Here is a 13,299-nt window from a genome sequence, read left to right as displayed (position 1 = left end):
CATCAATCCCAGCCCCTGTGGCATGAAGGAGACACATTCTGCAGTGAGTGAATGGAAGAGGATTCTGTTTGCAGAACAAAACACTTCCCACAGCTATCACTGTCTGCATTGCACCTCTGACACCATGGCAGGGAAAAGATGCTATGCCCACCAAATGCACTTGGGAGCTTAATGAGTTCTGGCAGCAATCCTGACAGTTTAACCTGGCTGCTGCTCGTGAGGACCATCTGCACCTTCTTACCTGCTCTGCTATCCTGCCAAGAAAGCAACAACAACTCTCAGCTTCATGGTTTATTCCCCCTCCATATGTACAATTAAGTGTATGCATGACCATTAAAAATAAGGCTACTTATATCATGGCTCTGAAACACATTACAAACCAACTCCATCCCCTCTCTTGTTCCAACATTCAAAATGCTTGGCTTCCATGGTGTGCAGAGAGGGGCAAACACAACCAGACCACACAGGTGATTGAGTGGTGCAGGGCTTTGGTAACTGGATCTGGAAGCTTCCTCCTCCAGCTGAGATAGTCACAGCCAGGTGAGTGGGAGGCAGATCTTCATCCCACGCTGTCTTGGCAAGCTCAGTCCAGGTTCCAGGAACTGCAGCTCCCTCATCTCAGCACCTTGCTGGTGGCCCACATGGACAGGAGGACAGCTTCATCCTCTCCTTTGGAACTGCCCCTTTGGGGCAAGGAAGGGGTCTAAGGAGAGAACGGAAGGGAAGGTGTTCTTCTCTTCTGGATGACTAGAGGACTTCAGTCTCCAGTGGTGTCAACCTCGGTGACATTTCTCAACATATAATGCGTCTAAAAAAGAATTAATAAATCAAAGGAACAACAGAACTGTATCATGATGGGATTTCAAAGTGGATTGCTTGCATGTCCACGTAAGGCTTAGAGACTTTCTTTTTCCAGTGGGGAGGAAGAGTCCAGATGAAAGTAACTGGAGATGTGCAGCTGAGGACAGCCCTGTGTGCTCCTGTGAGCTCCCTTCACAAGAAAATCTGTTCTCTTATGCAACAAGACAATCTTCCAGCTTCAGCTTGTGGCTCAATAAATTTTATTATTCCTTTTTGTTTTTATTTAAAACAATTTGTTTTCCTATCATAAAAATTAGACAACCATACCACCACCACTAGCAAAGTCTGTGGAGTTAATGTTGATGGCAGACAGCATCCTGGTGTTACCAGTGCCTCAAAATGTCCTAGGAAGTCCAGAAATGGAAAAAAACCCAAACATGATCGTTCTGGGGAGGAACATCAAGGTGGTTTTGGTTTCTTGTCCCACTGTGGTTCTCAGATGAATACTGAAGCATATCAGCAGGACCAAGTACCTCATGCCTTGAGAGAAAACCCTTCATACCAGCTCCAGTACCTGGTTAGTAAGGAAGATGAGACATTTAGAATAGAAATATATGACATTTATAATTTCCTATGTCAGCATATAGATCTCTAAGACAGGACTGACCCTTCTATCTCATCTCCACCCCTTACCCTTTATTTACCAGCATGCAATAATATCCCACAGATGGGAAAAGCACTTGGCAAGCATCCCAATTTTGATGTCTGCTTGTGTGATGATAAATTAGCCACGAAGCAAAACCATCCACAGCTGCCTCATATACCCTCATCTCAGTCACACAGCTCTTGGGAATCTTGTAACAGAGATCAGAGCTTTTGTCATCCCAGCCCTCTGTGCTCTTGTTTCAATTGTGCAGGCTGGGATGGAACAGCAGCATCTGAAGGCATGGGCTAGAGACAGCACACAAAAGTGACTGTGGGGCTGCCAGAGTCTGCATGAACCTGATTTGGCATCCCTGGGAAAAGCTCTAGAGCTGTAGCTCATGGGTGATGCCCAGGATGGCATCTGTCCCCAAAGTGGGGTGGGTCTGGGCACACCCAGCCCTTTCCCAGACCATCCCACCTTCCTGCTGCCAAAGGCAAATGGAGATACCAGAGTTCTGACAGCCCTGGCTGTCTGCACATTGCTCTCTGTCTACCTTCTCTCATTAACAAGGAAAGTGCATGAGCAAAACCTCTCCTCTCTAATCACTGCACTTGCTGCTGGATTCACTTCAAAATATCAAAAGCTTCTGTGCATTTTGTCCATTTTCCTAAGGAGTAGCTGACCAAAGTAACTACCAACCAATTCCAAAACATGATATATAAACAAATCCCCTATGAATGAGAGGCTACAGCATCACATGCTGCAACAGCAGGAGTAACCCAGCCCCTTGTCTCCTAAAAAAGGGGGGGAAAAATCTTGACATGCAATTAAACACAGACCACTCAGGCCTCTCACCCGTCTTGTATTTTTGGTGATTTTCCCAGGTTCAGAGCAGCAGCTCTGGTAAGGCTCTAGAGAACTGCTACTGCCACAGGGATGTGAGGGACAATCAGGACCTCAGCCTTGTGACAGTGACAATGCAGTGTAAAACTCTGCATACAGCATGTAAATGCCTTTACCAGCAGCTCCAGAATGCTGCCAGGGGCTTGGGCTACAAGCTTAGGGCATTAAGCACCAAACCTAACAGCATGGGGGAGGTCAATGCTGCTGTGCAGAATGTGGGATAAAGTCCTGGATTTGGGCTGAGTTTTGCACTGCCTTGGGCACTGGTTTTGCTTGACTGACACAGACATAAAGAATGACAGTCTTCTCCACAGACATTCATTTGACATTCCACAGACAGAAACACATTGAATAGACACTCTGGAAGACTTAATTAAAGAGCTGAGAACCTGGTACTGTGCACAGGGAAGGCTGATGCTTTCACAAAACCCTGTGCTGGCAGCTGCTGTCTGTTACCACCCGTCTGAGCACCAGAGTCAAAGGCAGGGAGCATCCCTGCTCATTTCAGTGCTGCTCCAGCCAGCTGCACACCAGAAGCTCAACTTTCAGCCCTGCTGCCTCTGCAGCAGCCAGAGCACAGCCTTGGGTTAATGCTGGTGAGTTAACACAGCCTGTGCTGCCATGGGAGCCCCTCAGCCTGGGGAGGTGCCTGTGCAAGGCCCTCAGTGCTGCCAGGACCCCAGGGAGCAGCAGCAGCAGGGGCTGGATGGCCACCAGCAACTCTTCCACACCTCACTGCAACTGGTCTCACTGCTGGGGTGAGCCCGCTCACTCCACTGTGTGCCACAGGCAAATACATCATTTAAATTGCAAACCTCCACAGCCAGGATGACCTCCTCTAATGGTTTCTCCTGGCTGTTCAGTGTCTCTTACCTTGCTCTTTACTATCAACAGATTCAAGTGTTTAAATGCAAGATGTGTAAAATAACTTACCTTAATTGTACCCTGACTGTTAGCAGCAATAAGCACGTTGGACTCCTGGAAAAAAAAAAAAGAGGCACTATCAGAACCTGCCATTGCTTTTCCTCCCTCTTTTTTTTTTTTGGATGAAGCAGCAGAGTAGTTATTTTTATCTTAAACATTAGAAGTATATCTAATTTCAAAGGGATCAACTCTTCCTATATCGAAGATGCTTTCAAGGCTACAAGTCTTTATAAGTTACACTACCTTGAAGAATTAGAAAGCAATAATCCTTAGTGCTTGTACAGAGCTTTAAATCTCCCAAGCAATTTACAAACATGAATTAATTCTCATAGCCTCCCTGTGAGGTGGACTAATAAAAATAATGGTTATTTCATCTTTTGGCAGCACATGGACAAAGATCTCCAGCACCCTAACTAAACCAGCTAATCACCGTTACAAAACCCCTCTAGCTCCAAGGCCAAGAGGCTTCAGATGAGTAAAACAAAGAGAAGAGATTAGAGAGCAATAGCAGATGCACCCAGTTTGAAAGGGAAGATAAACAGAGAGGGCTCCAGCCCTGCCTTAAGCAGAGAGGCAGCATCTATTTACCTCCTGCCAATTGATGGAGTTGCATTTGGAGATATCCTGCTTGACTGCAAATTAATGGTCTGCTGCATCAGTCAGGCAAGCCCCAGGCAGATGCTGGAGAAGAGAGAGCATCTTCTCTCCAGACTGCATTCCTCATGTGACCAGCAAGCACAGATGCACCCTCCCCAGCCAAAATCCTATCCAAAATACACACACAAGCACTGGGGTGCTGGCAAGAGCCCCAGAGATGTGGGGAGGAGCAGTGCTCCCAGAGGGGTGACCTGCAGCCATCCTCATGCCAGCAGACACACACGCTGTTGCACCGCCCACAGAGACCTGCTTTCTCTCAAGACAGCTGAGACACATTTTGAAATTTCTCTCACTGCTGCTCCCCATCCCCAGACAAACTTGCTGTAATTATCCCATGCTAAGCACATGCATTTTTAATGAACTCGGTGACTAGAACACGCCCTGCTGTGAAGGGAGTGGGAAGGCAGCTCAGCACAGCCCCTGTGCTGCCTCACCGTGAACTTCAGGACTTTGCACAACCTCAGGATTTGGGACAAAGGAAGAAAAATCCCCTTCAGTGTGAAAATCCATTTATCAGGTAAGAATAGCCTTGTGGTGGACCACTGGGCAAACTGACACAGACAGATTTGTTCACCCTGGTACAATCATTAGAGGATTAGTTAAAACTTCTGATATCATCTCACTAATGATCCTCCAAGTCTAAGCTCCTGAAAAGAAAGTATATCCTCAAAGGAAGAATATACTGCAATTTCTTTTAATTTGGTGGCTAAGAATCTAATGCAGTGAACTCAGCTTCTGGTTAACAACATTAAAATCAAAACCCACTGTGGGGGGTTGATTTTAATATATATAAATATTATCTGGGCACTGAAACAGGGACCAGGATGCCTGATAGGATTTTGGAAGCAAATGAGAGGGACCAGCAGCAATCTACTGTGCAATGCAGGAAACCTGAACCCCTGAGTGCAGATGATGCAGGGTTTGAGTGATTCCTGTTTGCACTGTGAGTGACTGGCAATTCACCCTGCTGCTGCAGTCTGCTGGGGTGCCACTGGAAATGAACTCTGTTCCAATGAACAGTTTTACCTCCTAAATAAAATAAAAATGCCAGAGGGTAATTTACTCTCACTCCCTTGTTCTTCAGAAGCCCCTGGGTGCTGGGTTTTTTTTCAGCAGGGTCTGAGCTAATCACTGCTCTGCTGCTTTCATCCACAACCATGAGATGCAAACAGGAGCAGACAGCAGCAAAATTAGCACCAAATCTGTCACTGAACAGTGATTTGCTTGTTAAGGCACTCCAGCACTGCTTCTCCATGAACACAGCTAAGTAACTTGTTTTTAATCCTCCAAAGAGACAATTCACTTCCTTTTGTGTAGCCTGTAAAACAATCAATACACTCAATGTGTTAAACACCTAGAGAAGACATGAAGTTGTTTAGATCTGCAGGTTTGTAGCTGTGTGCACATGAAACCAATCTTTTTGCCAGGACATGTAGGAATGGAAAGAAAAGCACCATCACCTCTGAACTGGCAGAACACCTATTTCCCCAAACACACTTCTGTGACTACCTGTAGCACTGAGGCATGAAAAGCAGGGCCTCACCATCCATTGTGGCTGCATGTTCTACTTCACCATCATCAATTTGTGTTGTGTTTTTGTGCAGGGCAAGAAGGTTTAAAGACTGGCCTTACTCATCCCTTCCATTTCTGCTGCTTGCAGGAGCCAGCAAATCCCAAAGCAGAGGCACTGGGAATGTGGGAGACCCAGCCCAAGTGAGTAATCCTGCTCTGAAGAAAGCAGTCATTAAAATGACTCTTCTACACATGAATCTTCTCCCATGAGAAGATTTTTTTGCACCTGCAGCCCCTCTTAGCAGGAGAGGCAGAAATAACAAGCTGCTTTTGCTAAAAGAAGACTGAAGAAGAAAAATGAACAAACACAGCAAAGATTGATAGATTAAGGTTTACTGCCTGGCAAACAGAAGCATTTTGTTCTGTGTGGCTGCTAATCTCAACCTTTAGAATCTTGGTCCTCTTAAGGCAATAGAAAAAAGCTCTGGGGACATCAAAATTATGCATCTTCTTGTCTTTTAGTGTTACATATGAATTTAAAAATCTAATTGGCAAAGGTGGGTGCATGTCAGGATTCACGTTAATATAGGGTGCAGTTCCAGAACTGCTCTAACATGCTCCAGGGCTGAAGTTCTGTGTTAAGAGCTATGAAAAACTTCCTGCCTTTTGTTTTTTTTCATTGGACTGCAGAGACAGTATTCTGGGAAATCTGAAGGGCAGTTCCCTGACATGGGAAGGACTTGACACCATCACGAATCTCTGTTATCACACAGGCTGGATATTCACAAGTAGGTTCCATTATGTAAAATGAGGCTGTAAATTGGTCTTGAGTGCAAAGACAGACCTGACAGGAGCACCTCTGAACCTGACATATCCCTGTTTCTCCAGTCTGAATATGACTGCTGGACCCACAGTAATTTTAGAGCATTCACCCATGGGATTTGAAGGGACGTTCACTGATTGCACCAAAAAAAGAAATTTTTGCAGCACATTCTTGATGGCAATGAAAAACAAAATCAAGTTTAGGACCTTCCAGAGGATATGAGATACCTGCTAGAATCATCATTCAAAGGAATTATTCACCTGGTGACAGCTGGATTTTGAAGCACACTGATTTCCTTCCCTCCAAGATGAGCCCTATTTTGGATGGCCCTGGGGAAGCAATTTGTACAGGAAAGGAACAGAGGAGAATTAAAGTCTGCCTGACTGCTGCTATTCATGCAAGAGTAGTCAACATTAAGACAATCAGAAATGCTCTGGATGTTTTGTGAGGTTTGAAAAAACTCAGCTGAACAACTCAGAAGTTGTCAGAGCTGCTGCAGTGCAACAGGGACTCAATGACAGCTGAGGTTGGAGCTTTTCCACTCCTTTACATCCTTGTGTAAGAAAACATTGCTGGGAGGAGAGGACACCAGATGAACAACTGGGAAACCACACACACATCTCCTTGAAGGGACACCCAGTGATACCCAAGTGGGCTCAGCTCCAGGGAGTGAGGAAAGGCTCTGGACAGACTCTCCACCCTCCAGTACCTGCAGGGAGTGAAGAAAAGCTCTGGACAGACCTCCACCCTCCAGGGCTCCTCTCTGCTACTCCTCCTCACCAGTAAAGCTGCCTCACTGCAGCTGCAGGGGCTACACATCCCTCTCACCAGTGGGCTTGTGCAAAATCATAGCTGAGCATTTTAGTCTTCCTCTGTTGACATCAAACCTGTCCCAAAAGGGCTCAAAAGAGATGAGCACAAATCACTAGCAATTTTTTGTCCCTTGAATACAATCCTTACTGAGACTATTCCTCCCTTGTTATCCCACACATATCAATCCTTGAAGTGGAAATCAGAAGGAAAAGCTGAAGAGATCATTCCTTAGGATGGATGTGTTTCCAAGTTATATGTGCACATTTTTTCACATGAAGGACTGGAAATAATTTTTGGCTCTTTCACCATATTGTAAACAACTACAGGCCATAATATTTGCACTTCTTTGTTATGCCACTCATTCTACACAAATAAAGGAGATTTACCTCAAACTTCCAGCACAGCCATCACTCAGGTAAGCATCAATTCCTGGATTTTCAGCTAGGTTTGTTCTATGGATTCCGAGCTAGGGTTCTTAAAGATCTTATTTTAAATTAACAACTTCTCACCTTCCCTCCCCAGCAGATGTTTTGGCTAACAAATGGCTGTGTTTCCAACACTTATTCCAAGGAGCTGGAGCCTAATTAAGCAAAGCTGTTGAATCAGTGGGAAAATCACTTGGGTGAGAAAGCTTGCACTCAATTGTCTTCTGTTATTTACAGGTAGAATAAAAGTATATAGTTGAACTAAATCCAGCGCTGTTTGTATAGAAACTCCATTATTTAAGTAAATTTACTCCTTCCTTACTGAAGGTGGCAACTATTACTCTGCTGCTGGCTTTTAGGATTGAGCTGCAGGCTATCTGCAAGACATATTTCACCAAAACTTTTCCCATCAATGTCACACATAAAGTCTTTCTACACATCTAAATGTGCAAAAGTGGTTCCCCAATAGACCACCACTACTTGACTGCTCTTCATCTTGTAATTAGCAGATTCTAATGGCTTTTCACTCTAATTCTCCTGAGCCCTGGTTATTTTCTTGCAGTATGACACAAATCAGCTTTTTGTTTTTGAAAGAAAATTACAAATTCTAACCCAGGAAACACAATTAAATGTCCAGTGTACAAAAATCAAGAGGTTTTGAAAAGCTGAACTGATTAGATCCCTTCCCAGTGGGACAATGTGCAAATTTTGGGGTTTTTTTCCTATTCTTGTGATACAACTGTTACCAATGAAAGGTGCGCAGTGGGTTGGTTGAAGTGGTGCACAACCCTCTATCCCTGTAAACCACAATTTGCTTTCTATGCCATCACACTCACCTAACATTAACCCTTCTGAGCAAATGTAAAGGAATATTTATTATCTATACTGCGAACACCAGGCTCCAGCAGAAATTAATTACTTTACACCAAGTTGCTTCTTCACAGAACAAGGTCTAACATATAAAAGATGTTATACCAAAATATTTTAGGAGCAGCAACACCCAACTCTTTAGGTATTAAACCTGGAACAGAACATGCACACCCGAACTGTGTCTTTTATTCCTTAGAAACAGTATTTTTATCTAATTCTGAAGGTAATTCCTTTGTACACAGACAGATAAAGCCTCTTTAGGCTTATCTGGCCCCCAGCAAAAAAGAGAAAACTCAATCCATGTGAAAAAGGTGCTGTCTGTGCTTCTTTCTAGATCCAGCTGCAAATACACAAATCTTTTGGGTTTTCGAGTTCACAAATACTACACAATTATACCCACCCAGCATAACAAGGATATTTCCTAAAATGTTAAGCCACAGATTTAAAGATTATGGCACTGCTTTGACTCACTTTCTGTAGAAGGACTTGCCTGCAATCATATACACATATATATAGTTTCTTCTTATGTCAGAATTCATGGGCATACTGGAAAGCTTTTTAGAAAAAAGTTTTCAAACAAATTAGTGTTTTCATCATCCTGCATCATGCAGAGTTTGCAGCTTCCACATCAAATGAATTGCATCTCACTAGGAAATCTGCCCAGGTAGAAATTCAGCATCCCCTTGAATCCCTTCCTTTGTTTTTCAGCAATTCCAAACTTTAATCTCTGTACCTGGGATGCCTTTATTCAAGTTTTCTGACACTTCCACATCTGGTATTTCTACCTGCAACTCAATACACATGACTACAGCTCTTTTTCCGACTCCCTGAAGCAATCTTCTCATTTTGGATTTTACAATGCATTTTTCTCCTTCTATTCAGATCCAACCCAGCAGAAGACAACACTGTGTAACTGGAAGCTTATTTGTTATCAGACATCCCCAGGTCTGTATTCACAGCTCAGGGGTGCCCTGAGGAGAGCAGCAAGGCTTGCTCCAATGACACACTCAAATAAGCAGTAAGCTATCTCTTAGCCAAGTGAGAAACCCCTTCTTCTTAACATGCCCTTTTCATTCCTGCATGTAGCTCTCAAAAAACAATATCAACAAGGCAAATAAGTCAGGGCTAGAAGAAAATAGAAGCACACACATATCCAGTGCTGTACAGAGCCATCAATTTCCTTGTTTCAATGCCATCTTCTGAATTCAAGATGGAAATGGAGGCCAATGAGGTTGATGGGGAGAAGGCAAAGAAAGCTCTGCAAAGGCAGGAGAGCCAGCCAGCAAAGCCCACCCCAGGTACTGCTGATATATTACTGCCTCTGCAATTTAGTCATTCTAGAACAAAACTGCTATTGATGAGCACCTAATTTATTTAGAATCCAAGATGAGAAAATCTCATTAGACACTTATTATTCTGCATCTACTGCAAAGCAAGATCCACAGCTACAACAGCTGCTGCACACTCCCCCATCAGGCAAGGCAGGGAGACATAAGTTAAAACCAAATTATTCTGGTGTTAACCCTGCACCTCCAAAGCACAAGTCTTCCCCTCCTCTCTGTGTAGGAATATTGAGTTCCACTGCCCATTTATCTGTGACAGGGTGTCTAAAGTTACTTGTTCCTATAGTCATAAATCCTGGGATATCAGATGCTCCCCATAAACAATGTGGTCAAGACCTTGAAGGAAATGGCAGCAGTATATAAATACAGCTTACAATAAGCATTCAAAAACCATATACATAAACATACAACAACATTAATATCAATATTGCTAAACCACAGGAAATGGCAAGGCATTACTTTAGTGAAGACAGCTTCTAGCATCAATTCTTTAAAGACTTAAAACTCCTAAATATTCATCTGGCAACGCAATGCCATACACTGCTTGACAATTGCATGGTTTAAGACCTGCATTCCTCCTGCCAACGTCTCCCCCCTTTCCCTTCTATTGTTTGTTGCAGTCAGTCATTACATCATGCTGGAGGTGATGTATTTAATCTCTCCCTAGCCAAGGTCAGGCTGCCCTGCCCAGCAGTGCACGGTGGGGCAAAACCAAGCCTCAGGGTGTTATCATTAATATTGCTATTGCATATGCTCCCTTCCAAATTCACATCAGGAACAAAATACACAATCTGGAGAAACAGCCACCAATCTGCTGCATGAGAGTATTCACACATATCATCTAAATCTGGTACTTTTAGATTTTGATTTTGTGCAGACCAGTGGCAAACCATCAGGGATCAGAGCTGTAAACAGAAATCAGCAGAATGTGAAAAGGCTTTTCTGTTCAAGCTACCCTGAATTAGATAAGACAAGCAATCCGCCCTACAAACACCAGAGCTGTGCAGCCCAGTCCCAAAGCACAGCAAGGACCACAGCTCCCAGCTGCTGCACTGGGAAGGAATGGATGCAGGGAGACTTATGAAGAGAAAGGTTTTCCCCCCAGAAGATGGCTGGGCACTGGAACAGGGTCCTCAGGGAGGTGGTCACAGCAGCAAGCCTGACAGGGCTCAGGATGTGTTTGGACAACACTCTGAGGCATGTGGTAGGGTTGTCAGGGTGTCCTGTGCAGGGCCAGGAGTTGGACTTCATGATTCCTGTGGGTCCCTTCCAACTCATGATATTCTAGGATTCTATTCCAGCTGCTTGGTCCTCTTTAATTTGCAGCACACTCCCTTTACTCCTACTGTGAAAGGCAAACTTCCATCTGCTAAAGCCCTGCTTCAGATCAGATGGTTTTGTTGTGCCTCTTTCAAACTCATGGTATGCTTCTCCCACCTCTCTTATCTTCTCTATTCTTCTCTATTCTTCTTCCTTCGTCTTCCAAGTCAGTGATCTCTCTTCCAGCTCAACTGTACCTAACACTCCTCAGCTCCCTCTTTCAAATCATCTTCACACCTGAATCAGCAATTCTCTTACTTGTGCAAGAACACTTGGATCTTTCCAAGACCATCTGTCCCATATTCTTCAGGACTTTTATATTTCTGAGGTCGTTGTCCCTGGCATAGCATTTCTCATCAAAACCTTACTTTCAGCACTCTGTTGTTGGCTTCAGCTGCCTCTTCCACAGTACTAGGTACATCTTTCCATCTCCTCTTCCTTCTCTAGTGAACTCACCTTTGACAATCCTGCTTACAGCAGTTTCCTCTCCTTTCCCAGTGTCATTTGCTTCAGTCTCTAAATAGCTGAATGATAACGGCTTAAAATTGATCCAACCACCTTGATGTTAATATTTTAAATTATTAAGTCTTAGTTCTCCAATGCCAATAAATCATTTATATGTGCACATTTAATTAACAATCCAATCAGTAAAAACAACTTTGCATTCGCGCCACATGTTTTATCAGAGGAACCAAAGACACATTACAACATTAATTAGGTGTAATAAATGCCCTGGTGAGGTAGTGAAATATTGTGGGGAAACAGAGGCAATACACTTGGTGGATTTGCCCAAGGTTAATCCAGATGTTCCCAAGGAGGTGTTAAACAAAAAGGGCAGGGGTGAAGGTTTAAATGAGGTTTAACTCTCTCCATAAGAATTCCTGTTGGAACTGTAGTATTTACTTCTTTGCAGTTGCATTCTTTTCCAAAAAAAAAAACCTTTGAGGCACAAACCACTGCCATCAAGCATGCTGAAAACCAGCCCTAAATTGTGACAGCCAGTCATGGTCCAACATCATCCCCAGCTGGGGGTTTTGAAAGACACTTTATGACCTTCCCACAGCACAGTTCCCACCTCCACAGACACCTGAGCTCAGGGGATGCTGGACCCTCACCTGCTGCTCTGAGGTCCTAGATGTATATGAGTGTCTGGTAGCTCCAGGTGCTTCAACAGCTCAACCAGCCCATGGGGAATTTCATACCAAGTGTGCCTGAATGACCCAAGCTAACTTCTGGAGACAGGTCTTGCAGCTGTGTAACTGGTGGGTTACATGCTGGCCACTGCTAGTGGGATAGACTGGGAAAAAAACCTTCCTAAACCCCTCACATGACACCATCTCCTCAAGGCAAAAGTCAAAGAATAGAATAATTCATGCATCACAACCAGAGATGGTGGCAATCAATACAGGAAGATGGGTTAATCACAGGTGATGTCAGGAATGATGAAGGGACCAAGCTGAGCCAGGCTGGCTGGGTCAGAAAAAGGGAAACACTTTGGCAGAAATTCATGAAATCAATTTATTTAAAACTGATAATGGATACCTACTCTGCTACTGTTCATTTTATATGGTTGGCTGTCAACAATCTGGGGCAGCCAAGCTGTCTGGGCAACACTAATATGGTGGGGTGACCAGGCTGGAAGCCAGGAGCCCACCAAAGCCAGTCTGTCACTCCCCTCCCTCAGCTGGACAGAGGAGACAAACAGGCTCAGAGTCAAGATGGGGACAGGCAGAGATCACTCTCCAATTACCATCACAGGCAAAACAGGCTCAACTTGGGGCAAATCTAATCAAATCAGAGTACAATAATGAGAAATAAAATCTTAAAAACACCTTCCCCCCACCCCTTCCTTCTTCACAGGCTTAGCTTCACTCCTGACTTTTTCTATCACTTCCCCCTCAGGGACAGAGAGGGACAAGGAACTGGGACCACAATCAGCTCATCACATATTGTCTCTGCCATTCCTTCACTCCTCAAGGGGAAGAGTCCCCAAGCTCTTGGTCTCTGCTCTCTGTCCTCCATGGCAGCAGGGAATTTCCCTGTGCCTGGAGCAGCTTCTTTCTCCTCCTCCTTCCTCACAGAGCTCTGGGTCTGCAGCAGAATTGTTTCTCACATATTCTCACTCCTCTCTCCCTGCTGCAGTTGTGCAGTATTTCCCTCTCAACTCATCCTAAGTACATTATCCCAGAGGTGCTGCCAGCACTGCTGATGGGCTCAGCTTTGGTCAGCACTGCGTCCATCTTGGAGCTGGCTGGCATTGGC

The 13,299-nt window shown here is 44.3% G+C and overlaps 1 protein-coding gene across 5 annotated transcripts in view; it reads right to left on the bottom strand.

Moving 5' to 3' along the window:
- Positions 1-278: 278 nt before the first annotated feature.
- COP1 (COP1 E3 ubiquitin ligase) overlaps positions 279-13,299 on the bottom strand; it is a 124,754-nt gene continuing 111,733 nt past the window's right edge. For all 5 annotated transcript variants that reach the window (XM_059478676.1, XM_059478677.1, XM_059478679.1 and 2 more), the window contains exons 19-20: positions 3,284-3,328; positions 279-1,375 (exon numbers count right to left, since the gene is read on the bottom strand). In XM_059478676.1, coding sequence (XP_059334659.1) covers positions 1,358-1,375; positions 3,284-3,328 — 63 coding nt within the window. In that variant the 3' untranslated portion in view covers positions 279-1,357. The remainder of the gene's footprint in view (positions 1,376-3,283; positions 3,329-13,299) is intronic.

The sequence above is a fragment of the Ammospiza nelsoni genome, chromosome 9 (genome assembly GCF_027579445.1).
Source record: "Ammospiza nelsoni isolate bAmmNel1 chromosome 9, bAmmNel1.pri, whole genome shotgun sequence".
Taxonomy (NCBI): domain Eukaryota; kingdom Metazoa; phylum Chordata; class Aves; order Passeriformes; family Passerellidae; genus Ammospiza; species Ammospiza nelsoni.
This window is presented reverse-complemented; position numbering and strand designations above follow the sequence as displayed.